Source organism: Sitophilus oryzae, unplaced genomic scaffold (genome assembly GCF_002938485.1).
Source record: "Sitophilus oryzae breed Bouriz unplaced genomic scaffold, Soryzae_2.0 scaffold_130_pilon_pilon, whole genome shotgun sequence".
NCBI lineage: Eukaryota > Metazoa > Arthropoda > Insecta > Coleoptera > Curculionidae > Sitophilus > Sitophilus oryzae.
Window position 1 is genome coordinate 363,547 of NW_022145960.1, and position 12,786 is coordinate 376,332.

Genomic DNA, 12,786 nt, shown 5'->3' on the forward strand with positions numbered 1-12,786 from the left:
TTTTAACAAAAACAGAACAAATAACACACAAAAAAATGAATTGGTTAATTAGCCTAGTCAAATTGTATTTTTGGTGGGAACGTTTTGGGATAGACTCTGATTTATTTTGCTCTTTATGTTTCTGATGATTGCTAACAAAATTTCGTGACGGAACATTGAAAGAAATGCAGAAGACGTAAAAAATTTCAATTTTTGCGGTTTTTCGCTTATAACGCCAAAAATATATTTTTTTTCAGAAATAATAACCCTCTATATTAAATAAAAGTTGACAAAATTTCTTACAAATTCAGTTCTTCATGTCTTTTCCTCAGAGAATCCGATTAGGCTCTAACGCTGGTTCAAGATTAGCGTATTTTGAGCTATCGCTCTAAAATATATTTTTTTCTAGTGATGGGAAAAACCAATTAATTTCAATAATCGAGTATTTGAGTATCAAGCGATTGCAATAACCGAGTGAGCACTGGAGCGAAATATCACTCGTATTTAAAAATACGATTTTCCCCCGTCACCGTTGCTTGTTGTAAGTACTCGTTAACGCCAAGCGCCAAGCAGTAAGTTGCGTGCGCAGGGCACATATTCTTTCGGTAATGAACGGCAAGTAGTAAGCGGCGAGCGATTCACTTGATTTAGTTTATTTCGAAGCATTGTCGATGTAGGTCGTAAATTTTGGTCCCTCAGATTAGAGGTGTGTAGTTCGTGAACGAACTAGTTCCAATGAACTATTCCAACCCCGGAATGAAAGGAACTAGTTCCTGGTTTCTCAAAGAACTAGTTCCTCAGGACCTATTCCGGGATCGAGACTGTGACCGATATATAATATGCGACGGCGACGGATCGGCCAGCGCGCGTAGCCCGATGGTAGGCAGGAGTGGGGAGTGCCAGCCGTACGTTATCGGATCCGGACCTAGAGGAACTAAATAAAAGACTAGTTTACGTGTGGATCAGGCAGCGCGATTGATGCTAGGCAGGCGTGGGGAGTGCCAGCCGTATGTTATCGGATCCGGACATAGAGGAACTAATTAAAAGTAAAAATTATAACTAATTAAAAGACAAGTTCACGGGAATCTATTCAGTCGGCAGATCCGGGATATAATACAACGCGACGACGCGCGACGATGGATTCGGTCTTGTCTGTTCCCACGGCCGGGCCGGCGTAATTACCCCAGAATATTGTCGTGGATACTGTTTTTGATTTTTAGTTTGTTTTTTAAATATTTTATGGGAATGTTTTACTTTAGGTCCCTAAAATTAAGAAATATCTTATAAAACGAAGTAGATATTCTGAATTTTTAGACAAAAACAAAAAGATTGAAGTGAGGAAAAATGCAATTTTTCGTAAAATTTTTGTAATATTTGCTCCAATTGATTTGGGATATAGTTTTTTAAACTCTGATTTGAGTTTCTTTTTTATTTTTTTTATCTGCAATAAAACTTACCTATATGTTTTTAACATATACACATAATAAATAGTTAACAATACATACACAATTACACGTCTCGTACATATATATCTCCGTACATTATAAAAATTATACAGGTCATACTGTGAATAGTTCTGACTGACAACGAAACGCATTAGAAAGCAAGGGGGATGTCAATGTTAGCCGGGAACTATTGTGAACTAAGTTACACAACCTAGTTCAAGGAACTATTCCTCTGGAGGAACTAGAACTAAGGAACTAGTTCCTCCCAAGGAACTAGAATTCCTACCTCTACCTCAGATACGCAACGGATAAATATACCGGGTGCGTCTCAAAAGTAACCCCTGTAACTTTTTTATTTTTTCAGATAAAACAACGAGATTTGGTATGTTAGTATATGACATAAATTAGGATTGATTGACATATTCAATTGTTTTCGGTCACTTCCGGTTTCACCGGAAATGACTACAACTTTTAATTTTTAAACGGCACCCTCAGTATTTTTTTACTTTGTTCGGTAGAAAATGACACTCTGAATAGAATGACATATCACATGTCAACTTTTGACATTTTCGCATATGGTTTATTTGAAACTGTAACATGCGGTTCATCACGACAATTTGACTCGAAGTACCAAGTGTATGGTATCAAATTATTCGTAAAAATAATCCTTTTCGAAATATGCTAATGAGCCACCCTCGATCCATTTGAAAAAAAATGAGATATGATCAAAAATACGATTTGGGCATCTTTTTTCCGGTCAGGACAAGACACTAAAACATTACACGATCAAATATATTTTTCCAAGGCTCCATGATGACGGACAGGGTAGTCTCATCCGGCATCGTTATACGTCTTGGTACAATTCCCTGGCCACGACACTACAGTTAGGAACAAGACAATGAGATGCTCCTTAGACCGAGCTAAAGTGTCAGAGGGGATTCCCCTTAGCACCTGATCAGGAGCTTTCCCACTAACGACAAGGTCTCGCATCTCCTAGAGGAAGTAAACACATATACTAGTAGTTTAAAATCAGCTTATTGCAAAACACATGCAAATCTATTTTTTTTAAACTAATTATTGACAGATAATAAATAAACATGGCCGACGTGACGTCATCACTTCCGTGGTCCATTGTGTTGACAGCCTTTCTTGCATTTGCAAGAAATGTACCGCAGTATCGAACCCGGTCTCGAGTTTAAAGTGATTAGCACTGGAACGTTTCTATTTCTTTTTTGCTCATTATACATATGTGGTTTGGTTGGAGAACCACTCCTGCACTTGAAAGAAAACTCCTATTTTAGAGTTATTACTATTTACTAGTTTAGAGTATTACTCTTAGAAAGAGTATTTACGAAAAGTTGATATTTAAAAAAAAATCAATTTGTTTCCACTTTTTTGCATTTTTCTTCATGTTCCGTCACGAAATTTTGTTACCAAACCTCAGATTCGAATTTAGCACACCAAAAAACATAAAAAATAGAAGAAATTAGAACTACCTCAAATCTCTCCTAGCAAGAAAAACTTCCAAAAGTCTTTTTTGAGTACAACTTGACTAAATTTAATTTAAAAGTTATTATTAGCTTACCAAAATCAATGTGAATTAACTCTGCAGATTGTTTATCTATAAGGATATTGCTAACATGTCTATCGCCTATACCAAGAATATATCCACACATACTGGTAGTAGCGACGCTATGAATGTACGCCTTCCTTCTCTCATACCATACAGATGGTTGCGGAAAATGAGTCTCGAAGAATTTATGAAAAACGGGTTTGAAATTTTCGCATATTTCATTAAAAATTCTTAACTTCTCCTCATTACTAGAATTCGAAGCTGCCTAAAACATTTTACTCAATGATATTTCATGCTCTAAAAGTGCTAAGGCTACAGTTTAAACTAACGAAGATGATTATTATATTAGAAAAACAATATATTACAACATATCACTTTAGCAAGTTTCATTGAACACAAATGAGCAAAACCGGCTTTCTCCACTCACCGTATTTATTCAGGGGAGACAAATTTCTAATAATGTAATAATGAATCGCTTATGGCGGACGACTTTTGATGATTCTTATAAAAATTTATTCTGATATTTATATTACTAGTAATAGTTGATTGAAAGAATTGGGAAGATACGCAATCTAATGGGCGAATTCGTGATAAGGCTGATTTCATTTCCCCTTACGTCTCAAGTGCTGTTCGGTGGCTGGTCAAACGCATAAAACACTTATTTTTTCTAATTCGGCTAGCGAGGGCATATCGAAGACGGTGTGGATCTGAAAGCGACAGTGTTGCCATATTAAAATGTGTAATACTTGTAATACGTTTGACGAACATGATATCTTTGGATGAAAAATCCGCGTTTATGTTACTTTCTTGTTATTAGTACATAGAATAAATAACAAAAATTCTTCTATAGGTACTGAATATGTCGTATGATCGAAATAAGTCGTTTAGTTGGCTTGGAAATTACGATTATTGACATTCACCATAACATTTTATATATGAAATAACAGCGATCTTCATTTCCAAGCCAACTTTGATGCCGTTCTTTGTTTAATCATTTTCAAAATTCGTAAATCTACGGATTAATCAGTAGTTCTGACGACACTGTCTCCGGCAACTACTCACTCTGTCGACTGAAGCAGAACTACGGTACAGTATTCTTTATCCGCACTACGCTGTAAATGACATCAGCGCGCAGCGGCGCTAAGCTAAATGTAGAAATTCTCGGACACGCTGACGGTAACGCCAGCTACATCTCGGACAGGTTTGTGCCACGAAATCGCTCATAAGGTTGCGCATCTTATTTCTTCAACCAACACTAGTCAAGCTCAAAAAAATGAGAGAGAGAGAGAGAATCTTTTCGATATTTTTAAGGTAATTACAATTAAAGATTGGAGATTTGGTCACTTCTGCCAAAAAGTGAAGATTGCAGGTTTTGCGTCTAACCGGATCGTGCAACTTTGCAACCCGCAGTTCCGCATGCGCAGAAACGATACTCGGTCGGGTATTTCCAGATTTCGCGTGCAATCTAAATAAAAAAACTTACCCCAGAGACTAACCAACGCAATAAAAATACGCCGTAGTCTATTACCGACAGCTGCAAAAAATAAAACAGCTGTAAAAAAAAATAAAAAAGATTCTATATTTGTGGGATTTAAACCTCGGACCCCTCGATCCCGAAGCGGCCGCCTCACCTATGGAGCCACAGACTGCTTTTGTAACCAGGCTATAGCTAAGCATTACTTTGTTCTGCCGTTCCACCGAAGACAAATACGCATGTGGAACTGCGGGATGTAAAGTTGCACGGTCCGGCTAGACGCAAATCGTGCTAACAAAATAAACCAAATAACAATCCAACTTTGAAATAAACCGTAAAAATAAACGTCTTTAGTTTAGATAACAATTGAAAATCATGAAATTAAGGGACAACAAACGGCAACATTGTTGGATGCCTGAGTAGACTAGCGGGACGTAGACGCTGTTGTAAACAACCGAGTTAACCAAATACACGAGCTTAAATAGCGAGTACACGAAAAATGTTTGTAATATTATTTGAAAAGTATTAGTTAATGCAATTTGGAAGAAAATAAAAAAAGTATCAACTTTGCTCTAAGGTAACAACACTAAGTTTAAAGTGCAGCCTAAACATGCAATTCTCATTACAAATCATTTATAGTTGTTCAAATAATCGTAAATATAATTTTACCTTGTACTTAGTTCTACATTGACCTGGGGTCCAGTTATCAGGTCGAAAGTCTCTATGAGCACCAACGTAATTTTCCTCTTTGCTTCCTACAAGATAGCTTCCAATTGGCATACTGTTAGCTACCCATTCCAGAACGCCGCTTCTCATTGACAGTGGTACCACTTTATATGTCCTTATGAGCATATTCTTGGTCTGTTTATTACTTGCCAATACATCTGTCATTATATTAAATACTTGTTGCATCACAGCATCCTGTCTTAGATCATCTTGACCTTTTACTAGTTGCAACTTAGTTTTACCCGTTGTGGAAATGCATTCAATTCTTTTTGGACAATTTATACCGCCGACGTTCTTGTATTTATTATTAAATTTCGCTATACCTACAAAATGAAATAAAAACAATTTACTTTGGAAGTATAACGATAGAAAACAATTGTTACTGTTGTTTACTTTTACCTATTACTAGTGCATAATTTTATTTATCTACAACCGTTTAGTTATAACGTTTATACATCACTATTTTTTTAGGATTTTAGTTACGTTATGAGTATATAACACAACTGTGTTATGAATCTATAACACAACTAGTTTTTATAATAATGAAAAACAACTATGTGGCAAATGTCATAGTTAAAGGTGTTAAAGGTGGGCGACTAATAAACGAAAATTAAAACAGCATTTTCTTATTTTTCGGTTGTAGATAAAACGTTTTACATGACACGTGCGTTTAAACATGATTACAACATTCGTGTGATTAGAACAACTCGGTCTAAGTACGACCTTGTCATTCTAATCGTTTGCACTCGTTGTTGTAATCATGTTCATAAACACACTTGTACTGTAAATAACTATTATTGGCAATTTGTGGTAAGCTTCATTATAAATTGATTTATTAATCATGCAATACAGGGTGGTCCGAATTGTATTCCGGAAACTTCGGCAGAATATTCTGAAGATAAAAATAAGTAAAAAACTTAGTATAAATTTATGTCCTAAAATGCTTCGTCCCGTAAATGCAGGATGTAGAAGTTTCATTTTTATTTCGAATTTTTCCAAATAATTTCTGAAATAACGTCAATATTTGGATGAAAATTGGTGTTTGGGAGTTTTTTGAAGAGCTTTTCGTCCGTACCTGTATAAAACTACTGAGTGAAAAAATATAAATTTCCGTGATTTTTTACGAAAAAATGTCCCTTGGTAAAAATTGCTACGAACAACCGTCATTATTGACAAAAAATAAACATATTGTGTAGATACTTATTTTTTGACTGAAATGATAAATTTGTGAAAATGTTATTTTTTAAATTAATCATAGATTTTTCTCCGAAAAAATGACGATAAAACAGTTTCGCTGAACCTTTGGCACAAAAACATTTTAAATTTATGATTTCACTAATAACTATTTAGTCAACAGGTATTGATAATTTCGATTCCAAATATCTCGAGAACCATTACTCCTAGCGATTTTTACAAAGAGATCTTTTTTACATAAAAAACGTCGTAAATGTAGATTTCCTTACTCAGTAGTTTTAGACAGGTACGGACAAAAAGTTATTACTCTTCAAATTAGTAAGAAAATATGTAGGTGGCGCCATCTACAAATAGGAGTCATATTGACATCAAAATCAAATTTCTCATGTCAAAAAACTCCCAGACACTAATTTTCATCCAAATATTGATTCAGAAATTATTTAGAAAAAATCGAAATAAAAATGAACTTCTACACCCTGTATCTCTGAGAACTTTTTTACTTATTTTTATCTGCAGAATATGCTGCCGAAGTTTCCGGAATACAGTACGGACCACCCTGTATATTATTATGTAATGTTTTATTCGGGAATAAAGTTTATAAGATGAATCCAGCAGGTTATGCCCAAGAAAATTCAAGATGTCTTCTTTTTCAAATATAGTTTAGTAACAAACTAATTTGGAATTTTCAAATAAAAAGTATTGAGTGCGTCTCTTCAGTTTTACTATATCCAAATTAAAATTGCAAATTAGAAATTTGTAAGAAATTAAGAACAAATTAGCTTTTAATTTTTTAGATATTTCATACAATTAAGAAAATTTATTTATTAATAGTATATTTGAGGGGCTGAGGATCAAAAATTTTTGGTAATCTTGAGTAAAAATATTTATAATTTATTAAAGGTTTTGGTAGCCCTGCACAATATTCAGTGGGGTTGCCGTTAAAAATTAAATTTTTTCCGATGCCCCAGTAAAAATCTTTCCTTTTGACGAAAAACTACGGGTAAATTGTTTTTTTCTGGTTTTAAACAAAAAGAACACGCGCCGACGGCCAACTGAAATTGCCACTTCATAGCAAACTTCAATTGGCCGTCGGCACGTATTTTTTTTGCTTGAAACCAGAAAAAAAATTACCCGTAGTTTTTCGACAAAAAGGAAAGATTTTTACTGGGGCGTCGGAAAAATATAACGATCACCCTCACCCTAATATTCAGTATAATTTATGTAGCTCATTCTATGCTGTAATCTACCCAAGAAGCATTTTTAGACACAAAATCGAAACAAAATCTCGGCTGAGAAACATTGCGACACAGTTTCGTCACATTCTTGATACATATGTTTCGTAACATAAATCGCTTTTTGTTTTTACCAAAATATGGTTTTGCTACATAAGCAATAAAGATCTTAGAGTCACAAATTTTTCGAAACTTTTAAGAAACAGATGTGGCCCACATTTACAGGTTTCGTATCCGTTTTGTACCTGAAAAGTTTACATAATTTATTTGATGTTCTGGCATATATGAGAACATAACCTTACTTTATAGTTTTTTATTTATTTTGCATTTAAGCATTCTTCAAGTTTTTGGGTTACTATAATTAAAAAAAGCAGAAGGAAGAACATATGGTGAGTACAAATACAGATATTTTTCTTATGCGATTTTATAATTATTTATTATACGCATTACAGATATGCTTTGTTTTAGCAATAAATGTAATAAGCCACTACCCATACCCAACAAGAAACCGAAGAAACAGGTTACTAGTAAACGTTTTTTTCTCTTCTGCAAACATATAAATAAAAATGTTTTAATTATTTTGATTTTTGATTTGAAGTTTTGATTAGCATTGTTGACAGGTGACTAGTTCGAAATTTCTACACAGATAGCGCTAAATTGAAACATTTTAGAAACAAGGTTTCTATTTATTGTCGAAGAAATACGAGTTTCTCTCTTTTTAGACACAAATATGATATAATGTAGATGATTTGTGTCCGACTCGATGTCAATCTTATAAAACAGTGAATTAAAATTCCACCATGTTGGCTAGTTGTAGCGTTTTTAACTAAAAATATATGTTTCTATCAGTTGTTGAGCTTTTAAACTCATAAGAACGCGGTCTACTTACATTGATTTATATTTTTTTTATTTTTAGAACCATCATATAGAAATAAAAATAAAAATCTATATTTCAAACAAAAATATTTTGTGGCAACAAATAATGATATATAGAAAGGGCATTAAAAATAAGAAAGTACATTATTAAATTAAACGATGAATTTGCTTTTGCCAAACATTTTTTGTGCGAGAAAACCCATTTTAAGACAAAAAAATTATGGTGGTGGTCGACATTGTTGGTGGTTGTTTTCATTTTGAAATTGACCCACAGCCATAGACTGTTTTAGTTTGGTATTTTGTTTCTTCACAATTAGAAATAGTAGCAGTTGAAAACGAAAACATCTTGGACACAAATTGCAGAAAATGTTACGAAATATTTCCTCTAAAAGTTTTGAATCCGCAAACATTTCAGGAAACGGCTAGTGCCACCACATTGGCAACACAATGTAATAAAACCATACCCTGCTGGCAAGCGACACCTTGGGTCGGCGTTTACATGTATAGGAGTGAATCGCTATGGCAATCTAGTAAGTCGGAGTAGCCATGTGTAACACTGTGTTGTATGGCACTTTTGTGCTGATACATTTCAGTGTGTCATGGGTCTTGAAACAGCGTCAATGAATTGTTTGACACTGACACTTTTAATATAACGCTGCAAGCTTTCCGCACGGAGTATAGTATCGAGAGGCGGGCGCGGTGTCATTGTTAGGTGACTATGCCAGCATGATACATGATACAATAAAACAGTTTTATTGTGTCATGCTAGGCCAATGTGATTCGATTTCTTGTTATATGCATACGAGCATCGATAATTGTTTGCAGTTTTGCAGACACAATATTAGTGGAAATCTACGATAAATTTGTTATTGTTTATGAAATAAATATTACCGACGTCTCAAATATATGGTTCCTGGTTCATGGGAGGATGGAGAGCTAAATCTGACGTAGACTCGCGTAGTCTTCTCGATTGTTATTGTAATAAAAAATTGATAGTAAATAATAATTAATTTTTTGTCTCTTATCGTGGAGAAAATATATATTTTGTTGATAAAAAAGTGGTTTTCCTACAATATGGATTCGATTTAATGCCTTTCAGTTTCGGTTTTGTTTAGGCAACACATCGTCACGGCGCGTTATTGCCAATGCTAATGTTAGTAGGGGGAGAATAATTATAGGAAAATATTCAAGAGACTAATCGTTTATGCATACGAATACTGTAAACTAAACAAAACTAAAACAAAACGCCTGGTGTGCTTAGTGCTATGGGAATTACCGATCTCCGATTTTGCGTAACAACTACCTTTGCAAACCAATGTTGCCATCATCCTTTTAATGAGTATGTGTGTTCTAATTTAAAAGACCACTTTACCTCTTCAAGATGCTTAAGAGTATACCAGTAGATAACATTGTATATAAAACTACCCTTAAATTATCAAAAAAGTGTGTTTATTTTTTCTTGTATTTCAAAGTACGCAATTTTTCATCATTTGACAACATGAAGTACCGCGTCAGCCGTCGGGCCTCTCGTCAGTGAGCGCGAGAAACCGCAAACACGAAACGCTTGTTTACGTGTGTTTAACTGAAATAACGCTGATTCACTACTGTGCCATATGACACAATCGTGCTGATACTCTGTGTTGATACCGGAAAAGGTGTCAGTGTTACTGTATCAACACACGAAAAATTAGAGTGTTACCACAGATAACACATAATCCAGATGGCTCCTTACGTGTTAAAAATTGTCACCCCAATTTCACTCCAATTTGGAAAAATATTGGAGTGACGTTTGAATAATCTGAAATTTTTAGATTCCTTTTCTAACTTTTTTGGGAGGTTTTGCTTCTCTTGCACAGATGTCGCTTGCACTTCAGTTGCGTGGTTGCCAAACGTTATATCGAAATATATTTCATTTCACTATGAATATATAAAATTAAAAATTATGTAATTTATAAACATGAAATAGATATGGATGTTAGGTAATACCGGATGTTAAATTAATATATAAATATTTAACTTAATACGTACATTATTATTTTATTAATTTATCGTCACACGTCATTTACCAGTTGCCTAATTACGAAAAGTTTCATATGATATTAACCTCAAAAATGATCTTTGAAAACAAACAACAACAAATAACTCAAAGAAATAACTACATACTACATAATAATAACTGATAATAATGACTTTTAATGGTATAAAGGCTGATGAAGGTAATTATAAACATTATTTTGAGTTTGTTTAATAAAATATAGGATACAATATAACTAAAGCAAAATCAAACAGTTTTAGACAACCAATACAAGATTCAGAACTCGGCATCGCGATAAACAAGTAAAATTGTACATTCAGGAACTCGTTTAAATATTATAGGTAAGTAATATTTTCACAAAAGTAAACATAAAGTAATATAGAATATTACCTGTGATAAAATGTTAATTAGTGACGTATATTTATTCTAATCACATTTAAATTTAAACTCAAAATTTTCATAAAAGAAAAATGATAATTTTTCATAGATATAAAGTAAATAATATTACATATTTCAGGTTGATTGAAGAATAATCTACAATTGATTAGAGCCTATGACGATGCGAAGATAATTAATCACCTAACTTTAAGAAACCAGCCTAAAGAAGTTTACATGCATCTCATCTAACCATTATAGGTAATAATTTACAAAATTAGTCATTTTTGATTATAATATTATGGTACTTAGGTACATTTATCTTCTAGATCAGTAGTGATTTTTCATAATTTGAATGAACTCACAGATAGCAATGGGGCACCGCACTGAAGCAGTATTACAAAATGTGAAATAAAACTGTAGTACATATTGCTCTATAAAATTTAATAGAAATAAATTTATTTATGAAAATTAATGAAGTTTTATCTTTCCTAGGAAAAAAATAACAATTATATTTTGAACAATTAATTTAGAACATTAGAGTTAAAAAAATATATGTGTTAGAAATTGTAACACATATTTTTTAACTCTATGTTATTCTAACTTAGAATAACATATTTTAATAAAATTGCGCTTATACTTTATACTTTTTGCTATTATATCAATAAGAACTAACGTAAGGAGCAATTCATTTATACTATAAACACACATGCATATTTTTGATCTTTTTAAAACCAGTGAATAATGTTGAAATATGCTACACCTATTAATTCTTATTAACTAACTTTATAGCTAGACAGTTGAAAATTTTACAGATAATGTATCTATGTTGCCGCTATAAGAACAAATACTAAAAACAGAATTAAATAAATGTTTATAAATAAAAAGTACTTTCACTAAACATTATCGTTTAAGTAAGAATTTTACACAGAATATTCAAGTCCTCGAGTGGCCGTGTGGTTAAAGGCGTTAGGATTTGAAGGCGTTGAGACAATAGTGAGGCAGGTTCGAATCGTAGGCAAGGTGACTTTTCTTAATCTTTTTTTTATTTTTACATATTTTTACTTATTTATTATTGATTAATACAATTTTTAGCAATGTATTTCTTCATTTTTTTAAATTACTTACAAGCGCATTCAAAATTTCAGCTAAATCGGAAAAAGTTTACAATAATATAATGTCTGATGTTGTATAGATAATGTGTGAATGGTACATTCAATGATAATGAACTCCTTCGTGCGCGAGTCCGACTCGCACTTGGCCAATTTTTTTGTTAATTGAAACGTTTAGAATTTGAATATTCGTTCAAAAATTTTTTTAATAAATTTATTTATGATAAACAATTTATTAATGAAAATAATATGACCGAATTTCCTGGAAAGTTTTTCAAATTTGTACATATGAAAACCTAGCTTTACCACTTATCATAGAAAATCTCTATTCCTTCCTTTATCACGGAATAATAAAGGAACGAACCATATGCGACAAAGATAGAAGATTTAGATATGTCGTTACTGTCTTTGTTTTTTAACGGATATTTTAAAAGGCGGGTAATTTACCTTTGATTGTCTTTGATTATAACTGTGTGTGATTAGTGATAATAAAATTATTATTAAAATGTCTGGTAATAAGTGCCAATTTTATAATTGTGGGATTTCTCGGAAATCAGGTGTACATATGTTTAAGTTTCCTGCGTCAAGAGATTTATGTACAAAGTGGATAGAAAATTGTGGTGAGTTCATTCATATAGAATTTTTTTGCACATTTTGTATGTAAAAATACGGCGTTAAGTTACCTTAGAAATGGTGATCGATGGCTTTTACCATATACCGTATGATCGAAAAAAAAACGGCGTCAGCGATGGCTATGAAATGAAG

General features: G+C 32.9%; 1 protein-coding gene and 1 long non-coding RNA gene across 2 annotated transcripts in view; one reads left to right on the top strand and one right to left on the bottom strand.

The window, feature by feature from the left end:
- LOC115874995 (serine-protein kinase ATM) overlaps window positions 1-12,786 on the bottom strand; it is a 96,796-nt gene that overhangs the window by 4,504 nt on the left and 79,506 nt on the right. The window contains exons 27-28 of the mRNA XM_030890307.1: window positions 5,141-5,520; window positions 3,010-3,262 (exon numbers count right to left, since the gene is read on the bottom strand). Of these exons, the coding sequence (XP_030746167.1) occupies window positions 3,010-3,262; window positions 5,141-5,520 (633 nt within the window). The remainder of the gene's footprint in view (window positions 1-3,009; window positions 3,263-5,140; window positions 5,521-12,786) is intronic.
- Window positions 10,424-11,329, top strand: LOC115874965. The gene is made up of 4 exons (XR_004048944.1): window positions 10,424-10,715; window positions 10,789-10,875; window positions 11,052-11,170; window positions 11,239-11,329. It is a non-coding gene; the product is annotated as an uncharacterized LOC115874965 (long non-coding RNA).